Here is a 19,840-nt window from a genome sequence, read left to right on the forward strand (position 1 = left end):
CTAGGTACTTTTACAAGGTCGCCAGGTTATTCTAGTGCAGAGCAGGGTTGAGAGCCGCTGGTCTAGTAGCGTGGACCTGAAACGCGGGCCAGAGGAGCTGGGGCCAAGTCTGTTCCTTTGATAATCGGTTGTGTTATCCTCGGCCAGTTGCTCAACCTTTCATATTCTAATTTCCTCCTGTGTAAGCCAGAGGTCTATATTTGTCAGGCCTGCCTCCCAAGGGTATTTGATACATTTCAGAAAGGACTATATGTGTGTGGGCGCTAACCCCAGCCAGGGCTGCTTTGCATGCATCTGTATACTCCTAAGCCATTGTCTCCTTGATGCTGGCTCTGGATCATGGTGGGGACACCCCACCAGACACTGCGAAGATGGGGCCACAGGGTGATTCCTGGGGTCCTGGGCTGAGCTCTGGACCCAGTCCCAAACCTCAGTGCCACCTTAAGCAGGTCTGTGGGGTCCTTCCTATACGAAGGATCTGGAAAACAAATCCTTGGCACTGGCTCTGACACAGATTCACCATATGACTGGGAAAAGTTGGGCAACTCCCCCTGTTTCAGTTTCTATATCCAGAAAATACATTGGCTTTTACCGCAAATATTGATTGAAACAGGAAATGTGGGGTCCTGGTAGTAGTATAATGTGGAATAAAACTAGAAATAATAATGATTATGACAATAACAACAGGTTAATTAGTCGAGCACAGATTTTTTAACTGGAGCCGCTAAGTGATTTCATACCTTATTTCATGTTTATTTTCCCCATTCTACATATGGGGAAACTAAGGCTCAGTGAGATTAGCAACTCCTCGATTTTCCTTAAGTAGTGGAAAAGCTGCCATGTGAACTCTGGCTGTTCAGTAGCAAAGCTGAACGGTCAGCCGTTCTTCTATCCTGTCTTCTCACTGCACTATCTGCTGTAGTGTAGAGGAGTTATCATTTATTTGGGGTATTTTAACAAGAGGAGCATTTGAAATGGGAAAATGTGGACTTACAATTTAAGATAGACATAACATTTTCATAAGATATCAGAGTATTTGTGTGTGTATGTGTTTGCACGTGGGGTGTGGTGACCAGAGAATAGCGATGGAGTTAGCTGGATCTAAGCTTACATTCCAGTTCTGATACTTACCAGCTGAATAACTTGGGACAAGTTACTTAACGTCTCAGGGATGTTTCCTTATCCTTAAAACAGGAAACACAATAATGCTTTCGTAAAATTGTTTGTAGAGATGTGAGGCACTGTTTAGAATAGGAAGAGCTAACACAGATTAGACTTCCGGCGCGTCAGGTACTGTTCTACTGCGCTATACATACATCGTCATTTAATCCTGATAAAAACCCTACGAGGTAGATAATACTATAATGCCCATTTTATAGACTGAGAAAGTGAGGCATAGAGAGGTTAACCCACTTGCCCGAGATCACACAGCCAACAAGTGGTGGGAGTGTTTTTAACCACCAAGCTGTGAACTGCCTTACACAGGCTCAGCAAGCTGAAAAATGCCTAACAAAGCTTAGCTATCATCATTATGCACAGCAGTGATTTTCAAACTGCTGTTGTAAATTAGCAGGACCCTTTCATTGAAAATAAACTTCTGGAAATCTGTCTATATATTAATATAATAGTGAAGGTAGAGCTGCTTTGCTTGAAGTAAGGATGAAGCCTCCTCCCGCAACCCCACCTCATACAGCAGCCCTAAGTTACTTCTGGGGATGCTGGGGTTCTGAAGAACCCAGTCTGAAAACCACCAATCCCAGCTTTTTGACTCTTTGTGTCTGTACCCTGCCTCCCTTTCCTGGTCCTGCTCTACCCCAAGGCGAGGAAATCATCAGCCAGAAAACCAGAGACCAGAATATTTTCCCAGGGCCCCTCTCACACTCCCGCTTTTCTCCCACGCCCTTGGTGGCCGTGGCCGTGCCTGACCAGCTGGGACATAGGGGGCAGATGCCAGGAGGGCTGGATGCAAGACTCACCGGTTTTATCTGAGTTGCAGAGGATGGTTTCCTTCTCAGCTCTCACGCCAGGGCTGGGGCCGTGCTTCATCCACATGGTGATAGTGAACTGATCCGTCAGGTTCTTGGGTACAACCCCGTCAGGAATCTTGGCACCCTGCCTGCCGTCGAACTTGAAGATCATCTCGCTGCTGTCCACCAGCAGTCCTGCGGTCCAGTTGGTGGCGGCGCTGGGGGACGGCAAGAGGTCGATGATGCCAGAGGAGGCTCCTGCAGGGGAGGGGGACAGAAAGAACAAAGGGTCAGTCCTCCCACGGTGGGTGTCCTCACGTTCTGTTTTCCGCTCCTGGGTCAGAATGAACTACTCAGCGTACTTACCCAGAGCTAGGTGCTCAACCTGAGCTAGGTGACTCGGGAAAAGAAGGGTTAAATGCCATCCTTGCCCATGTTGCTTATGGTCGGCTTGGGGAGGCATCAGTAACTTACAGACAAAAGCATTGCATGTTGGAGGACAGAGTGCAATTAACTATTATACAAGAAAAAAGTGCTGGAGGAATTTAGAGAAATGAGATTATGCTGGGGGTTTCGATAAGCAGACAAGGTTCCTGGAGAAGGCCAGGGTTTGATTCGGATCGATGGATTCATTCACGCGCTCATCCATCCGTTACCCTGTCAGCCATTGATTGAGCACCAATCGGGTGCCAAGACCCCTGCTGGGTGCTGGCGAAGTAAATGTGAATCAGCACAGTCCCTGGCCTGGAGGAGCTCAGACCCAGCAAATTGACAGACAACTGGGATGCAGTGTGCTCAGAGCTGTGATGGGGAAAGTTCAGGTCCTGACCCCATGAGGCCAAATGGTATAGCAGTTGAGAACACGGGTTCTGAAGTCAGCAGAACTTGAACCTGACGCCTGGTGGCGGCCTGACTTGCTAGCCTTGTGACTGTGACCAGTGACCTCACCTTTCCGACTCTCCACCCCCTTCTCTGCCACCTGCCCTCCCAGCTGTTGTGGGAACTGAATAAGAGACAGCACCCGCGCTTGGGGAAGCATGCTTGGCACGCCGTGAGCGGAGCTCACTTCACGTTACCTATAACTCTGTCGTTATTGTTGGAGCTGTTATTATTTCTGCTACCACTGTGATTTCAGGCTAAGGATAACCTGAGGCCGTGGGAGTGCCATAGGCAGATTTGTGTCTTGGGAGAATCACACCAACAGCTTTGTGGAGGGCGGAGCTGAGTGGGCCGGAAAGGCTGGCCCAGAAGACAGGACGGCCCAGCTGGGAGGATAAATGGGCCGCCATGCACTTCCCACTGAAGCTCAGGTGCTGCCAGCAGTGTTCTCTGCCTCCTTACGTTCCACAGAGGGGCAGGGCTCAGCTACTCAGGGGAGGAGGAAGGTCAGGGGCTTCCTGATACCAGGAAACAAGAGCCAGGGAGTCCAAAGTATGCCCGGTGCAGGGGACCAAGTGCGTGTGGGCTCCCACCTGGCACAGCACTGACCCGGCAGTCGTAAATGGGTTTAATGGACAGTGGTGGCGTGTATTACCTGCCATTTGTCTGGGATCATTGGACTTCTGAACTCTGTATATCAGGGCCTCATGTCACCTAGGGGCTGCGTTTCAGAGTCAGCCACTACAAACATCTACAGTTAAAATGACACGTGAAAATCCCTCAGGAAGGTGCCATATTGGAAACCGATGTACTTCTTTGAAAATGTTTAACCTAGACAGTTTTCCCTGCAGCCTTTGAACAGATGCCCATGGGTTTGCAACCGAAAGCTGGCTGTGTGACACATCTGTATCCTGAGAGCCAGATGCTCTGCTTAGCTCTGTGAGGAGCTCGCCCTGGGAAAGGCCTCTGGGACCTGCAGTGTCTGAGATGTGGCGGCGTGGGAGGTGGGAGTGGAGATTCCGGTCTCTTAAGTTACGATCACCCTGCAGCTATGCTCAGCAAGGGAAAGTGTGGGCAGCGTTGACTACATTATTAATGCATTTTTCTTGGGGCTTTTGCCTGGTAGCATGCCTGACATATAGTAGGTGCTCCATTAATGTTTATAACTGCCTTTTCTTCTACCCGGTGCCTCCGTGAGATGCTTCCGGCCATTACCCAATGCTCGCGTGAGCCTCTTCACCCAGCCTCTTGTTCATGCCCCCCACCTCTCATCAATATCACTTGTTCTCCTATAATCCTTGAGACTTATTTGATGTCCATTTTACTTATCTGATAAGCTAATTCACACTAATGTTTTAACGACTAACAAAGCCTTAAAGGTTATCACCCTCCATAGGTATTTGAAAGAAAGAACTCTATCAAGGTGGTAGCAGGTAGAGATTTGGGGGTGGCTGGGGAGTGGGAGATATGTAGTCTTTGGACCAAGTTCATCTTCCTAGAACCCCCCAGAATAATGCAACCTGGCAACAGCTGCTCTGCCCCATGAGTGAGTTGGCTCGGACACCAGGATTTGTCCAGCATGACGACAGCTGGTGACTAGGGCTCACAGAGAATGTGTTGGTTCCCGAAATTTCAGGTGGCCAGGGAGACGCAGGTTGAGCACCCAGGGCTCCTGACTTCTAGCTCAAGCCAGAGCAGCCAACACAATCTAGCAGGGCCCAGTACAGGGCCCACACAGAGCCGCAGGCCTGAGCATGGGGGAACCAGGGCAGGGCTGACAGGGCTCAGAACTCCACCCTCTGAGGTTCCTTTTTGACTGAGAACCTTGCTGTTGTTAAGAAGCCAATGTTCCCGCAGAATGCATGCTGTAATTAACACCTTAGACTAGTGAAGGAGCTGATTGCAATTTTTCCCCCAAACAAGTCTGGATATAGGGAGGGAGGTGCAGAGCAAGGACGAGTGGGGGGATGATATGGGAGAAGAAGAAAAGAGAAGGTTAGGAGGCAAAATTGGTTACATTTTGCCAAAGGCCAGCCCTGGTCAGGGTTATTCTATACACATATATTTAGGGAAATTTACTTTTCAGAGTTACAGACATCTATTCTTTTTTTTTTAATTGATGTATAGTTGATTTACAGTGTTATATTAGTTTTAGCAGTACAGCAAAGTGATTCAGTTATACATATGTATACATTCTTTATTATATTCTTTTCCATTATGGTTTATCACAGGGTATTGAAAATAGTTCCCTGTGCTATACAGTAGGACCTTGCTGTTTATCCATTCTATAGGTAATAGCTTACACCTGCTAACCCCAAACTCCCACTCTATCCCTCCTCCCCACCTCCCTTACTCCTTGGCAACTGCAAGTCTGTTTTCTATGTCTGTGAGTCTGTTTCTGTTTCGTAAAGTTCATTTGTGTCATATTTTAGATTCCACATATAAGTGGTATCACATGGTATTTGTCTTTCTCTTTCGGACCTCACCTAGTATGATAATCTCTAGGTCCATCCATGTTGCTGCAAATGGCATTATTTCATTCTTTTTTTATGGCTGAGTAACATTCCATTGTATATATGTACCATATCTTCTTTATCCATTCATCTGTCAATGGACATTTAGGTTGTTTCCATATCTTGGCTATTGTAAATAGTGCTGCTATGAACACAGCAGTGCGTGTATCTTCTTGAATTATAATTTTGACAGACCTTTATCCTTAGTTTCCTTGGAACATTTTATTGGGCACTGAGTGAGTGTCAGACTTGAATAAGTACTTCAATGCTTTTTCTTAGTTACTCATCAATGTGGTGAATACGATTATGATTCCAGTTTACAGATAAGAAACTTGAAGCTCAGCGAGCCTAGAATCACAACCAGCTAGTAAGGGGACCCATCATCAGGGTTTGCCAGCCCTGAAGCCCACACTCCTGCTGCACCACCTCAGTCATCCTGGAGGGAGATCTTGCAACCTCCTGCACATTAAAAAAAATTGAAGTATAGTTGATTTATAACATTGTGTTAGTTTCAGGTGTACAGCAAAGTGATTTGGTTATAAAATATACATATGTATATATTTATATACTTTTTTCGATTCTTTTCCATTACAGTTTATTACAGGATAGTGAATATAGTTCCCTGTGCTATACAGTAAACCGTGTTGTTTATCTATTTTATATATGGTAGTGTGCATCTGTTAATCCCATACTCCCAATATATCCCTACCCACCCCCAACCTCCTACACATCTTACAAACATGGAAACTGAGGCCCAGAGAGGGGAAATAACTTGACCAGGATCACACAGCCGCTCAGCTAGCTAGAGGCAAGCCCAGCTCTCAGACCCCCAGCAATGTTCTTTCTATCACACAGCCTAGTGTCCTGCCAAGCCCAGGCCAGCTTCCAGGACCCCACCTCCCTGGGCAGGCTGTCCACAGAGAGGCGTGTGCCTTGGCAAGGCCATCGTTGCGAAGCTCCGTGTCTTCCCTGGTGAGGGGAGCAGCGTGCCACCCTGCCCGACCCACAGATGTTGCCTCCTGGGAAGCATCACACTGCATTTTACCAGATGGTGCCGGCTTTCACAGACTTAACAGATTGTATTTCATTTATTCAGTGCACTTAAATAAACTGAGAGAGATCTGCCTTTCTCCTGCAGTTCTCGCTCCTCTCCCCAAAGGGTCCCATGGAAAGCAGTGGGTAAACAGGATGCATAACTCACAAAGGTGGAAGAGCAGCGTCTGCACATCAGTGTGTATTTAAGACGCCCTTAGGGACCCTCACAGAGGTCCCTGGGACCCACCACGCTGCTGAGGGTTCAAACTGGTCTGGTGCACAGCAGCTGCAGCCTGAGGGCAGGGGGCTTACAACCAGAGGTGAGGTCTGGTTCGAAGTCCCTGAGCCCTATCAGGGTGGGGAAGCATCTCTGAGCCAGCAAGGAGATGAAGACAGGGGTGACTGAGGCAGATTTCAGGACACACGGTGGAGCGAGAGCCCACATGGAGCCTGGGGACAGTGGTCATGGTCTGGACTTCTTATTTATTTATTTTTTATTTATTTATTTATTTATTTATTTATTTATTTATTTATGGCTGTGTTGGGTCTTCGTTTCTGTGCGAGGGCTTTCTCTAGTTGCGGCGAGCGGGGACCACTCTTCATCGCGGTGCGCGGGCCTCTCATTATCGCGGCCTCTCGTTGTGGAGCACAGGCTCCAGACGCGCAGGCTCAGTAGTTGTGGCTCACGGGCCTAGTTGCTCCGCGGCATGTGGGATCTTCCCAGACCAGGGCTCGAACCCGTGTCCCCTGCATTGGCAGGCAGACTCTCAACCACTGCGCCACCAGGGAAGCCCCTGGACTGCTTAATTGCTGGGTTTGCATGCTGCTCTGGGGGGCCTTGGGGAGGGCAGAGTGTCCTTAGCACTTCACGGTAGGCCTGTGGCAATGGTGACAGACATGGAGCCTTGGTCATGCCTCCTCATGGCCCACCTTGGGGCATGGGAAAGGATGGCAAGAAGGAGAGGGTCTCAGGGGAGAGGAACCATTGTACTCAAGGACACAGGCCTCATTCTATATTCTCACGATTAGCAATAGCAACTCCATGTTACTCCATTAAATGCTTATGTAATGTCTAAGTTATGCCAGGCACTGTGGTGAGAATGCAGCAACGAACCAGATAGAAATGGGCCCTACCTCCAGTCACCCAGTAGAAAGTCTTTTAGTTTTGGTGCGTGGAAGAGTTCATTGATAGAGAGTCTCAGGGGAAGCCAGGGAGGCCCTCTTGACAAAGGCTGTACTTGAACTACATGATGATAGAAAGCATTCTGTTCTCAACATACTTTTCTGACCCACTGATAGCACTTGGCCTTGTGACTTGCTCTGACCAATGAAATGTGAGTGCAAGTGACGTGTCATCTTAGGGCAGAAGATTTACAAGCCAGTCCATGGTTCACCACGTGTTTTTTCCATCTGCCATGAGATCAACAATGTTCTAGATGGAGGCTTTTCTGTTAGCCTGGATCCCAGTGGGAAACTAACATAGAGCAGAGCCACAGTCAACCCAAGAAGGACATGTGGTAGGAATGGAAAATAAACCTTTGTTATTTTAAGCCAATAGATTTTGGGATCATTTGTTACTGCAGCATAATGTGACTGATAAACCAAATTAAGTGACTGACATCAGTGGCTACCATTCGCACTTCTTTATCTGCATACCTTCAGGATGGATGTGGAGGACTTTCTGATGTCCTTTCCAGAGCTCACACTGTTGATCCTACCATCAGACTATCATTCCACCTCTGGAATCCTAGACAAGAGGGGTTCCTCAAAGGCCTTGAATTGTCCTGGTGAAGCAAGCTGGGCTTTGGATGAGGGTGGTCAGCCAAGCTCTTGGGGCAGGGCCGTGGATACCCAGTTGCTGACCAGCCTGGGAAAGGCCACTGCAGGCAAAAACCTTCTCCAAGAATAGAAGGGCATGCTGTAGGGTAGCTGCTTAATTGACTTCAAAGAAGTCATCTCCAAGGAGAAGCCCACGGCTCACTGTCATCACCCGTGGGTCAGTGTGTGCACACTTGCTCATGTATGAGTAGTGATTTAATGGGATTCCCAACACGTGTGCAGCAGTTTTCCTTAGAGTCAGAGGCCCACTTCAGCTCTCTGAGAATGAAAACACTGGCTATGACTGGGGGGCTGGTTCTGCCCCCCCTGGAAGCTCCAGCTCTTTAGAGGCATCTTGGAGGAACTGATGATGGCTTCCCCTGGTTGGGGTATTCTGAAGGTATAAAAGCCTTGAACTGTGATTCTTAGTGAGGGCAAGTTCTGTTAAGCTGCACGATGTAGTAGAAAGCCATGGACTGAACTTTTTTTACATGTCTGTCTTCCCCAGGAGACTGAATTGTTAAGTGGTCTTACTGACTTCTAGATAACCTCACGAGTTAGAACATTTGGACACTGAACAAATATTTGCTGAATTAATAAATACATGAATGAATGAATGAATGGATTCACTACGAAGACCTCCTGGACGCACAAGTGTATAAATCCTGAGAACAGCTCACCGACTGGTAATCTGACCTGGTCTGACAGATCAGTCCCTTGATTTAGCAGCAGGCTCTCGCTCTGCAGCCTTTCCTTCAACAGGACCTGTCCTCGGAGCTCTTGACTCTCCATATACAAAGCAGCTGACCCCGCGTGTCATATGGGGAGGTGCCGGCCAGATGCCAGGAGCCTGTGATTCCAGGGAGGAGCAGCCCTGGCCTCTGGTCTCCGAAGGACATGTGTGTCACAAACTGCTTTGCTGTTTATTGTAATATGCAGAGACTCAGGGGCACAGAAGTGAGCCTTTTCTTGGGCTCTGGTTAATGTCAAGTTTAATTTGGCCAAGAGTCACTTGGGCTTCATCATGCATTTCATACTCAAGGCAGTTCTGTGACACTTCACCTCGGGAAAGGCTGGGACTGAGATGGGAGATCCCTTCATCTTGAATCTCTGAACCCAGAGGAAGTGATAAGCAGCTTGCCCAACTTCCCCGAGAGGCCTGGATTCATGTAAGCCAGTGGCAACGGGGGACCACGTTAGGCTAAGTTTGGTCCTACAAGCTGAAGGGGACACAGGTGCAGGGCCCTGTATCGTTTTTGTTTCAAGGTGGAATGGAAGTGTTTCAGTGCACAAACTTCAGGCAGCAATATGCCTGACGTCCAGTGTTCCCCTGGAAACAAAGAGGCTATTTCTGGTGCTACTGCACCTGTCCGGTGTTTCCCGACAGCAGCTTTGCCCAGCTGTTGTCCGACCGCCCCTTACGCAGGATCCCATCATTGCTCGTTGTGGAGCGACGTTGCAGGAGGAGGAAGCAGGTGGGCAGTGACCGGACCTCCACAAGGCGCCTCTGGGGACACACCCTTGCCTGGGTCACCGCACAACAACAAATGTCACAGAAGCAATGTCAGAACTCAAAGACACCAGGAAGCGCCCCAGGACTGTCCCTGGTGAGCACAGAGGGTAGGCGAATATTTACTTAAGGGAAGCATTTGGAATGGCGAAGGAGAGAGAGATTCTAGCGGGAAGAAAACATGAACAAAGGCTTAGGGATGGGAATGAGCTGGGAACGGGGACAGATGGGGTACCCTGGCCAAGAAGAGGCAGGACACCAGGAAGAAATGGGCTCTAAGGATGGATCAGCAGGATGGAGGTGGGTCCTCGGGAGGGTGGAGAGTCAGGCTAGGGCTAGGCACCCACACCTGGATGTTCCACAGGTCCAGTCATCATTGTCCCCTAAATCTGCCCTTGCCCTGAATTTGGTGGCCACTGGTTGGTGGCACTCTTGTCCAGTTAGATGCTCACATTAGAATCTTCTAAGATTCCTTCTTTTTCACTGCTGACAGCTAATCAGTGATTGACTCTTGCTGATTTTGCCTCCTAAATCTGTCTTAAATTCATCCCTACCGCCACTCCCCCGGTTCAGAAATCATTCTCTCTTGCTTAGACTATGACGATAACATCTTAATTGGTCTCCCTGTTTCCATCCAAAGTCAATAAAGATTTGTAGAATAAAAAATGCATGAACGCTGGGGCTTAAAGTGTCATGGTGGCTCCCTGGCTGGGAAACCCCACCAGCAACTTGTTGACCGTCCACTGAAAACACAGAGAAGCTTGTCTCCAGAACCTAAGGTGCCCCACGGGAGTCAGGAATTACAACCCAGGCTCTGCTTTAGAAGCGATCCGGCCTGCCTTTCCCTCACGGTTTGGAGAGCACATAGGGCCTGAGGAAGCAGACCCCAGCGCAGATGGGCATCTGTCTCACTCATTTGCTCCTGCCCTCCCTTCCTGAAATCTCTCTCTGCAGATTCAAGAGTCAGACTCCTAATCTGGAGGCAGGAGTGGCCCTGCCCGTCAGGCTCACTCAGGGTTCCCAGAAGTGCGATGGGAGGGTGGCACTGCCGGGAAGGTGACCAGAAAGACACGCAGACTTCTCTTAACAAATGGTCGCTCCCAGCACCAGATAAGCTCGCATCTCAGGGGAAAGTGCTTTCCTGACTGAATTAACCTGCCTTCCTGGCAGGCGAGGCTGGCAGCCCAGAAGCAATGAGCTATGTTAACAACCAGATGCAATCTGGCTCTAAAGTTTCTTCGCTCAGAAAATCCTTCTCACTCTCCCTATCTCCTGGTCTCCCCCTCGCAACATTCAGAATCAAATCACCAGTGTGTGCTGTTGGGCCCATTGGATCTTTAACAAGCTGATTCCATCATCTCCTTCTAACCTGGAGGAGTTTAGGAAATGACCGTCACCCGCGGTGGCATGGGGTTGAGTTGACTTATAATTCAGGTGCGCAGGGAGCGAAATGGGATATTCATTCAAAGTAAGATGTCAGCGGAGCTGGCTTCTCCGCTCCCGGGCTGAAGGAGAGCGCCAGAGGCAGCTTTCTCAATACTGCGGGCCCCTGATAGCCATTTTTACAAGAGCAGTTTGGAATATGGAGGCCGTGATGTTTTTCCCAATCTCCTGCATCATTCTGGAAAAACGTGCCTTCCCACATGCCTTCCTTGCCAGCCTGGTGACATGACAAATAGGACGTGGTGATACCCGAGCAGGGTGTATTTCACATTCAGTTCTCAAATTGTCACTTGGTCCTTTGGGCAAGAGCTGTGTGCGTGAAGGTGGGTGTGTGTGGGCCCACACGCACGTATGTGCATGTGTGTGCGTATTTGTGTATGCATGTGTGTGCCTGTGTGTGCATGTGTGTGCCTGTATGCACCTGTGTGTGCATGTGTGCACCTGTGTGCATGTGTGTGCACTGTGTGTGCATGAGTGTGTGTGTGTGTGTGTGTCAATGTTGAGAGAGAAAAACTGCCCCGAAGAGAGTAGTGGAGGGGTCCCCAGGAGGGGATGCAGGCTACGCTGTGTGTTCGGGAGCCTCCTTTTCCTTTGGTGGGGATGGAGTTACCCCCAAGTGTAGGCCCCGTCTAAAAGAAAGCTCTTTCCTAAGCTGCCCACAGCCCGGCTGGAGAGTCGGTGTGAGGGCCTGAATATTCTTGGAGAGAACAGGAAAGAAATGTAATATACGTGGTGGGGATGAAGGAGGCCCATCAACCCGTGCACGGTGTGGTTTACCAAGCACATGGTACCATTCCCACCGTTTTCAGTGTCTTATTCCACAGCTGACTTGAGAGGTTTACATTCCAGCTCCAGAGGCCTGGCCCGGAGTCACAGATCCTGAGCCAAAGAGCCCTTCATTCCCATAGACCTACCTTCAAAGTCTGACTCTGTCACTTTCTATCTGCGTGACCTTGAACAAGTCATTTTTCCTCTCTGGGCCTCAAAGTGTCCATCTTTAAAACTGGGTGAATAAGACCCTCCTCAGTGTAGTGGGGAGATTAGGGTAGGGCATGTGAAGATTCTAGGAGAGTGCACATAGCAGGTGCTCAATAAAGCTAAGCTTTCGTGTATAGAACCTCCACCAGCCTGGCTCCTAGTTCCGGCCTGCTCCTTTCTTGGGGTGCCATCTTTCAGCCTGTGGACAGCAAGCCCTCTGTCCCCCACACTTGGACTTTCCACCTCCCACCTCCACTCTCACCCCAGCTCTTCTTCTCCGACGTGGGCAGCCAGGCCCGGCTTCACCGGCACGTGACCTGAGCAATCACACGAGGCCCCCAGCTTGGTTTAATGCTTTGCTGTTGCTGCCTTAAAATTCTTAATAATTTTGGAAAAGGGTCCTGCACTTTCATTTGCACTAAGCCCTCAAGTTCCATAGCTGGTCCTGGGGGAGGTAGACCCAGCTCTCCCCAAGTGGCTGACACCACCCTTCACACTGGCCCCTGGGCAGGCACCTCTCTGTAAACCAACACAGTGGAAGGGAGCCCTGTTCCTTCAGGCCCTGTGCTAGGTGCTCTTAAACGCATGGTGTTGGGCTTCCCTGGTGGCGCAGTGGTTAAGAATCCACCTCCCAATGCAGGGGACAAGGGTTTGAGCCGTGGTCCGGGAAGATCCCACATGCTGCGGAGCAACTAAGCCCGTGCACCACAACTACTGAAGCCTGCGCGCCTAGAGTCCGTGCTCTGCAACAAGAGAAGTTACCACAATGAGAAGCCAGCGCGCTGCAACTAGAGAAAGCCCACGTGCAGCAATGAAGACCCAACACGGCCAAAAATAAATAAATTAAAAAAAAAAAACCAAAAAAAAAAACAAAACACATGAGGTCATGAATCCCTATTTTACTGATGAAGAATAGAGGCTTTGTCACATCACTTGCCCACAGCCATACAGTTGGTACATGGTGGGATCTGATCAGGTGTGTCTGATGCCAAAAGCTGTGCCTTCTGACCCTTTAACCATGATAAGTAAACAATATCCATCCAGAGGTCACATAGACCAATGAAGTGGGGAGGGGTGATTCTCTCATAATATAATAAGATACGCTTTGTATATATTGTTTAAAAAAAGTAATTAAAAAATAATCTCAACAGGGAAAAACCTACCACATAATTTCTGAAGGGATTTCTCAGAGTAGGTCTCGCGGTCACAGCCCTTCCCGATGTAGTTGGTCTGCAGCTCTGTGGTGATCTGGATGGAGGACACAGCCCCGTCGCACGTCTCCAGCTGGATGCTGGGGAACAGGGGCACGCTCCCCGAGCCAGGCTGGTACTCAATCCTCTTGGTCCAATCTGAGCAAACAAAGAAAGGATGACAGTAAGTCAGGTACAGACAGTTCCGCTATAACACATGTTTTGAAAACGTGAATTTGTTCCAACACAATTGATATATTAGGAAACAATTTGAGGATAATGGGAATTTCACATTTGCTTATGCAAGATTTCTTGCACGAGAAACATTAGATGAATGCAGAAACCTGCACCCAGCTGAGCTGAGCCGAGCCATGTAGGAATGTACAAAACAGGCGCATGCACAGACCTCAAACATCTACCAGCTACTCCCCTCACCATGTGTGCAGAGCCACACCCGCCTGCACCACTGTTACAGCTTTCCATTCCCATCAGAAAACCCTCTTCACAGTAACATACCAGCTGCAACCTTTCCTGTGTCCACTTCCACAAGCAAACCTCGCGTCTCTTCAAGTACTACTTATTGTAGTACTTACCTATTTCTTAACCATTTAACCTGAGTAAAAGTAAAACTGTGCTAATGTTCTCTCTCTCTCTCTCTTTTTTATGTGTCACTGACGACATTTTTGAGTGTCAAGCCCCTCGCCCCATTTTCCCCGTTTTGCCCAGCAAGGTGAGTTTTAGGAACGTATACCTCTGGTCACAAAATAAAGGCGAGCAAGGTAATTCAGGATTATGTGAGGCCACGAGGTGAGGTGCAAGGACTCTTTCTCAAACATTCAGGACTGTGACCCACTTAAGTAGGGCTGATGGTCTTATCCCTGCTTTTTAGTGGAAAAATAACTTGGAGACAATAAAACGCTGGAGAAGAACAAAATCGCAATCGAAATGGTACCACACAAAACAGAGCAATCAACAAAAATACACACCAAGCATGAGTGTACACAAGAATTGATTGAAACAACAATAGCAGCCACTGAAAGTCAGAGGCGAGTCAAGGCCACGCTCATGGTGACTGGCAGCAGCGCTTGCTGATAGCGACACCTGCCTGAGAGGTCTGTGCCAGGCTGAGCCAGACTTGTGGGTAGAAGTCTGAATCATCAAGGAACATGAGTTGTGGATACTATTAGTTTATGAATCTCAAACATTTGTCACATTGCTAGATGGTATCCTTTTGCTATGGTAGAAATGAAAATCTATGGACTGCCTGCCCTCACCCTTGAGAAACTCAGAGAGTCCTGAATTTAGGGTCATTCATCAGCCACCACGGGGCTCCCCACAAACACCCCATGGGCCACCGGACGCCACCTTGAGGAAAGCAGTGGAGTGGAAGGGCTGGGCTTAGGGACTGTCAGATGGCTTTGTTCAGTAAGAAAGCATTTATTTGTTTGGGGTTCTTATGTACCTGGCTTTGCTTGTAGCATCACGGATACAGCAGTGAAGGAGTCAGGAAGGGTCCCTGCCTTGTGGAGCTGGGAGAGAGAGGCAGATAGTGAATATGTCCGTGCTGTCCTGTCAGGGAGGGTAAGTGCTATGAAAGGAAAAATGGTGACTCTTTAGATGGAGAGAGTTCCTGTCTGAGCTGAGACATGAATGTCAAGGATGAATGCCCATGGGAAGCCTCAGAGAAGTTCATTTGAAGTGGATGCCGCAATGATCTTGGCTTGACTCAATCAGGTCAGGAATTTCTTGGGCAGGTTAGTGAAGGTCTCCTAGGCTCAGGCACCTCGTCAGTGAAGTAGGGACCACACTGGGGGGGGGGGTGAGAACCAGGCGCAACAATGCGGGCCTGACATGCAGTAGGGCCCCAATCCATGTTATTCCTTCCCCAGCAAGCAAAGGAGATGTGCGTCCCCCCTGCATTGCAACCCTGCCACATTCCAGCTAACCAGGTAATTTGGGTTTAACTCTGAACGCCTGCATTAACCAGCCATACTTTAAGGGATTTCTCTGAGCCATAAGCAAAGATTGCACACCATGTTGTGGGGTTCATCACCAGGGAACTTGCCATGGGAGGATGTTTAAATGATAGCGACTACAAGTAAAAGAGAATACACCCAATTACATGTTTTTACTCAGAGCTCCGCAGAGCTGTGTCCTCTCCTGGAGGAAGAGATCATGAAGCTGCTATAGCCCACGCTCTAGAGGTCAATCTAAAGGACCAATCACTGGTAGACAGGAGGGCTTTTTCTTAGGTATATCTAAAAGTCACAGTGCTGTAAGCAGCGGTCCACACATGACCAGTCTCGTCGTGTCCTAGGTACAAAATGTTTCGTACTATTGAGCATTCAATCATGCCATTTCTTCTGCATGGAGTGCCCTTTCCATTCTCTTCTGTCTGTCACCGCCTCCATGTAACCTTTCAGGATTTCTCCAGTCTGGGTTGAAACCCTCCTCTGTGCTCTCACAGCATATTCAGCTTTAGACTACAACATTAGACTCCAAGCTGACGGTGACCCTGAATCCCCATCATGCTGCACAATGCCCAGCACAGAGCACATGCTCACTAGACAGTGGTAGGAAGTGTGAATGGATCCTGTAGGATATCATCTTGGAATTATCCATTCGTGGGCCTGCCTCTTCCTGTAACTAAGAACTCTTTAAAGGCAGGAATTGTGAGTTTATTTTTGATCCCTCCACACCTAGCTCTGAGCACAGGAAATATTTGCCAGGTGGATCTGAGAAGCCTCAGAGACCTTACCTTGACTTCAGCCATGGCAGTCCTTCTTGAGCCACAGACAGAAGCCACAGCCTGTTTGTAGCTTCTCTGGTACTGCCTCCATCTGCCCCTACCCTCAGTCCTGCAGAACCATCCATCCCAACAGCAGCCCATCACATGTTTGCTTCTCTTTGTCCTCAGCAAGGCAAGTGGTCCAGAACTGATAATGGAGGAATCTCTTCCCAATAATAAGACGTGGTGTCAAGGAGGGGGCCTCTTTCCTTCCCTTCCTCACTCTTCTCTCCCTGGATCTTCCTTTTCTTTAGAGATACAGATTTTAAAATAATCAGGGAAATGGTTTTGTGCAGGGGGACCTTGGTATGGCCTTACATCAGCAGTTCTTGAGTGTCTCCTCTTGCTACTGGGTAAGATATCTCCCACAACACCTCCTTCCAGAAGCCTCTTCTGTTGGAGAAGCCCAAGACATCCTCAGTATCGATTCCCTTTATTCTGTGGGGACTGTGGGCGTCTCTTTCTCATCCAGATATTTTAGTGGTTATCTCTGATGAGAAATTCCACATCGAGTCCTTTTTTGAAGGAGTGTAAATAAAGAAGCAAATAAATAATGAAGGAAAAGTCAGTGGAGGCACAGTCCTAGAAAAGTTTTCATTCTCTTTGCCGCCCCGGGTTAGAGGGGACAAGTACCTCTCTGGAGAGAAATCAGGCACAGAAGAGCTTTAGGATCATCACACCTGCCAGTTGCTTTGGTGACCTCATGAGGCTTGTTTTTGAGGGTTTATGAAGAGCAGGCAAAATTGCAACCATATAGTAAAAGAAATCAATGAAGCTTTCTGAGTGTAGCGTCCTGGAGACAGTGGGAAGCTCACACAAACATCTTTCATTTTCCAAGAAGGAGTTGGGGTGGGGATTAAGAGAGCAAAATGCATGTCATCAAATTCAGCCTTTGTCACATGAAATATCTATTCATCTTCATTTTCCAGAGGGAAGGATGGCAGGATGGCTAAAAGTATGACCTCTAAACTCAGGGTGCCTGTGTTCAAATTCCAGGCCTCCCACTTCCTGTGTGAACTCTGGGCAAACTACTTACCCACCTTGAGTCTCAATAAAAGTCACACCTACCACCCAGGATCTGGGGGGATTAAATGCAGTCGTTTCAGCCTCAAACACAAGGGACATATTCAACAGTTATTGTTAAATGATCATTTATGCAATAAAATTTATTGCAGTAAATAAGAAGACATACAATTATTAACACCTACAAGGTGCTAAGGGCTTTTAGGTCTCTTCTTTCATTTAATCCTCCCAGCAACCCAGTGAATGAGTGCTACTATCTTTTTTTTTTTTAAGAAATTTATTTATTTATTAATTTATTAATTTTTTGGCTCTGTTGGGTCTTTATTGCTGTGCATGGGTTTTCTCTAGTTGTGGCGAGTGGGGGCTACTCTTTGTTGCAGCGCGCAGGCTTCTCATTGCGGTGGTTTCTCTTGTTGCAGAGTACGGTCTCTAGGCACGCGGGCTTCAGTAGTTGTGGCACACGGGCTCAGTAGTTGTGGCTCGCGGGCTCTAGAGCGCAGGCTCAGTAGTTGTGGCACACGGGCCTAGAGGCTCCATGGCATATGGGATCTTCCCGGACCAGGGCTCGAACCCGTGTCTCCTGCATTGGCAGGTGGATTCTTAACCATTGTGCCACCAGGGAAGTCCGTGAGTGCTACTATCTTAATTGTGCAGATGGAAAACTGGCTGAGAGTTGGTGTGACTTGCCCACAGTCACAGGGCTTTTTTTTTTTTTAAATTAGTTAATTAATTAATTAATTTATTTTTGGCTGTGTTGGGTCTTCCTTTCTGTGTGCAGGCTTTCTCTAATTGCGGTGAGCGGGGGCCACTCTTCATCGCAGTGCATGGGCCTCTCACTGTCGCGGCCGAGCACAAGCTCCAGACGTGCAGGCTCAGTAGTTGTGGCTCATGGGCCTAGTTGCTCCGCGGCATGTGGGATCCTCCCAGACCAGGGCTCGAACCCGTGTCCCCTGCATTGGCAGGCAGATTCTCAACCACTGCGCCACCAGGGAAGCCCAGGGCTCTTTTACAATAGCTCCTCCATGATTCTGAGGATTTGCTGGAACTGAGAAAGGTGAGTTTTACAGATTCATTTTTGTTTTTTTGTTTTTCAAGATTTTAAATTTTATTTATTTATTTTTTCAGCTGTGTGGGGCCTTTGTTGCTGCGTGTGGGCTTTCTCTAGTTGTGGTGAGCGGGGGCTACTCTTTATTGCGTTGCACGGGCTTCTCCTTGTGGTGGCTTCTCTTGTTATGGAGCACAGGCTTCAGCAGTTGTGGCATGCAGGCTCAGTAGTTATGGCGCACGGGCTTATTTGCTCTGCAGCATGTGGGATCTTCCCGGACCAAGGCTCAAACCCATGTCCCCCACATTGGCAGGTGGATTCTTATCCCCTATGCCACCAGAGAAGTCCACAGATTCATTTTTGAACCTTCAATTTGCACTGATATATCAAAGAAAAGATGCTAATCTCTGATGCTGGTAAAGGGTCAAGGAGTGTTGTCAGTTTTATCACCGCTTGACCTTGGGGGCAGTTTGTGTGGGTGAGGGGTTGCTTTGACACTGAAGACTGGAGAGATCTAGGCTTGAATCTCATCTCCTCTGAATGCGGGTCATGTGACTTTTGCAAAGCAGTTGTCATCTCTGGGCCTCCGTGGCCTCATCTGTAGATTCGGGATAGTTACACCTCCTCGTGGGCTCGTCGTGAGCCTTGAAGGCTAAGGGCCCAACACAGCAACCTTCCCGCTGAAGCCTCATGGTAGAAACATCCCACTCCTTGGTTCACAAGCTTCCTAAACTTCTCTGAGCTGTCCTGCTTGGAAACAAAATCTTTTCAATTTATAAAGGACCTAGAGATTAGTTAATGAATTGTGGTTCCACTGTTTTCTCAAATGAAGAGAAAGGAAGTAGACCACCTGTTGTTTTAATAATCAAGCTCGATGACATCTGAAAAGGTTAGCACTGGAATGCCTTCAGGAACTAAATTCCTTCTCGGTGGATTAAGGATTTAGAAACAGGATGATTGCATTATAACTCCTGCTGAATTGGGGGAACATATATTTTCTCATCAGGAGAATATTAACCACTTGGAATGCTCTTATTAGATGCCTGTGGGTGGAAAAAAGCTAATCTGAGACTTCTGGAAAGCGCAGGCTTTGAGGGCTCTTGTAATCCAAGACACTCAGGTCCACTGTTCCAATTCTGAACTCAGAAGTGACGCAGAAGGATGAAAGGGAGTGACACAGGTGCCTCCGAACATTCCTTTTTCCTTTACTGTGCATGTTCAAAGGGCCTCCAGCTCTTCCTGGTCTCACCTTCTAGCAGAGGAAGAGGCATCGGGTTTTCCAGGAAATTGCTGGATTCATACAAGGTAAGTGGCTGGATGTGGGGGTGCTGGGGAGTGGGAGGGATAGGAAAGGGGTTTTCCTTCCTGATCAGGGATTGTTCAGGCAGCTGACATTCTAACCAGTCTCTGCAGGCATCAACCACCTAGCATCTTTCAAGACTTTCTCCTAGAAATCAGTGACTTTGATTTGGCACCAAGGGACTTCCTTTCCTACAGGGAAAAGCTAGGGAGGTACCTCTGCTTAATAGGGAGCATCTTTAACTCCACTGGCCATCCAGTGCCTCTGAGTTGGGGGTGAGTAAAGAGGTAGAGATGGGCTGGAAAGGTAAGTAGAGATCAGATGACAGATGCTGGCTAAGAGGTTTGGGTT

General features: G+C 48.3%; 1 protein-coding gene across 2 annotated transcripts in view; it reads right to left on the minus strand.

Annotated features, from left to right (window-relative positions):
- Positions 1 to 19,840, minus strand: part of CLSTN2 (calsyntenin 2) — a 650,264-nt gene that overhangs the window by 104,827 nt on the left and 525,597 nt on the right. For both annotated transcript variants that reach the window (XM_059921899.1, XM_059921900.1), the window contains 2 exons: positions 13,307 to 13,492; positions 1,977 to 2,225 (listed from right to left, as the gene is read on the minus strand). In XM_059921899.1, coding sequence (XP_059777882.1) covers positions 1,977 to 2,225; positions 13,307 to 13,492 — 435 coding nt within the window. The remainder of the gene's footprint in view (positions 1 to 1,976; positions 2,226 to 13,306; positions 13,493 to 19,840) is intronic.

The sequence above is a fragment of the Balaenoptera ricei genome, chromosome 4, assembly GCF_028023285.1.
Source record: "Balaenoptera ricei isolate mBalRic1 chromosome 4, mBalRic1.hap2, whole genome shotgun sequence".
NCBI lineage: Eukaryota > Metazoa > Chordata > Mammalia > Artiodactyla > Balaenopteridae > Balaenoptera > Balaenoptera ricei.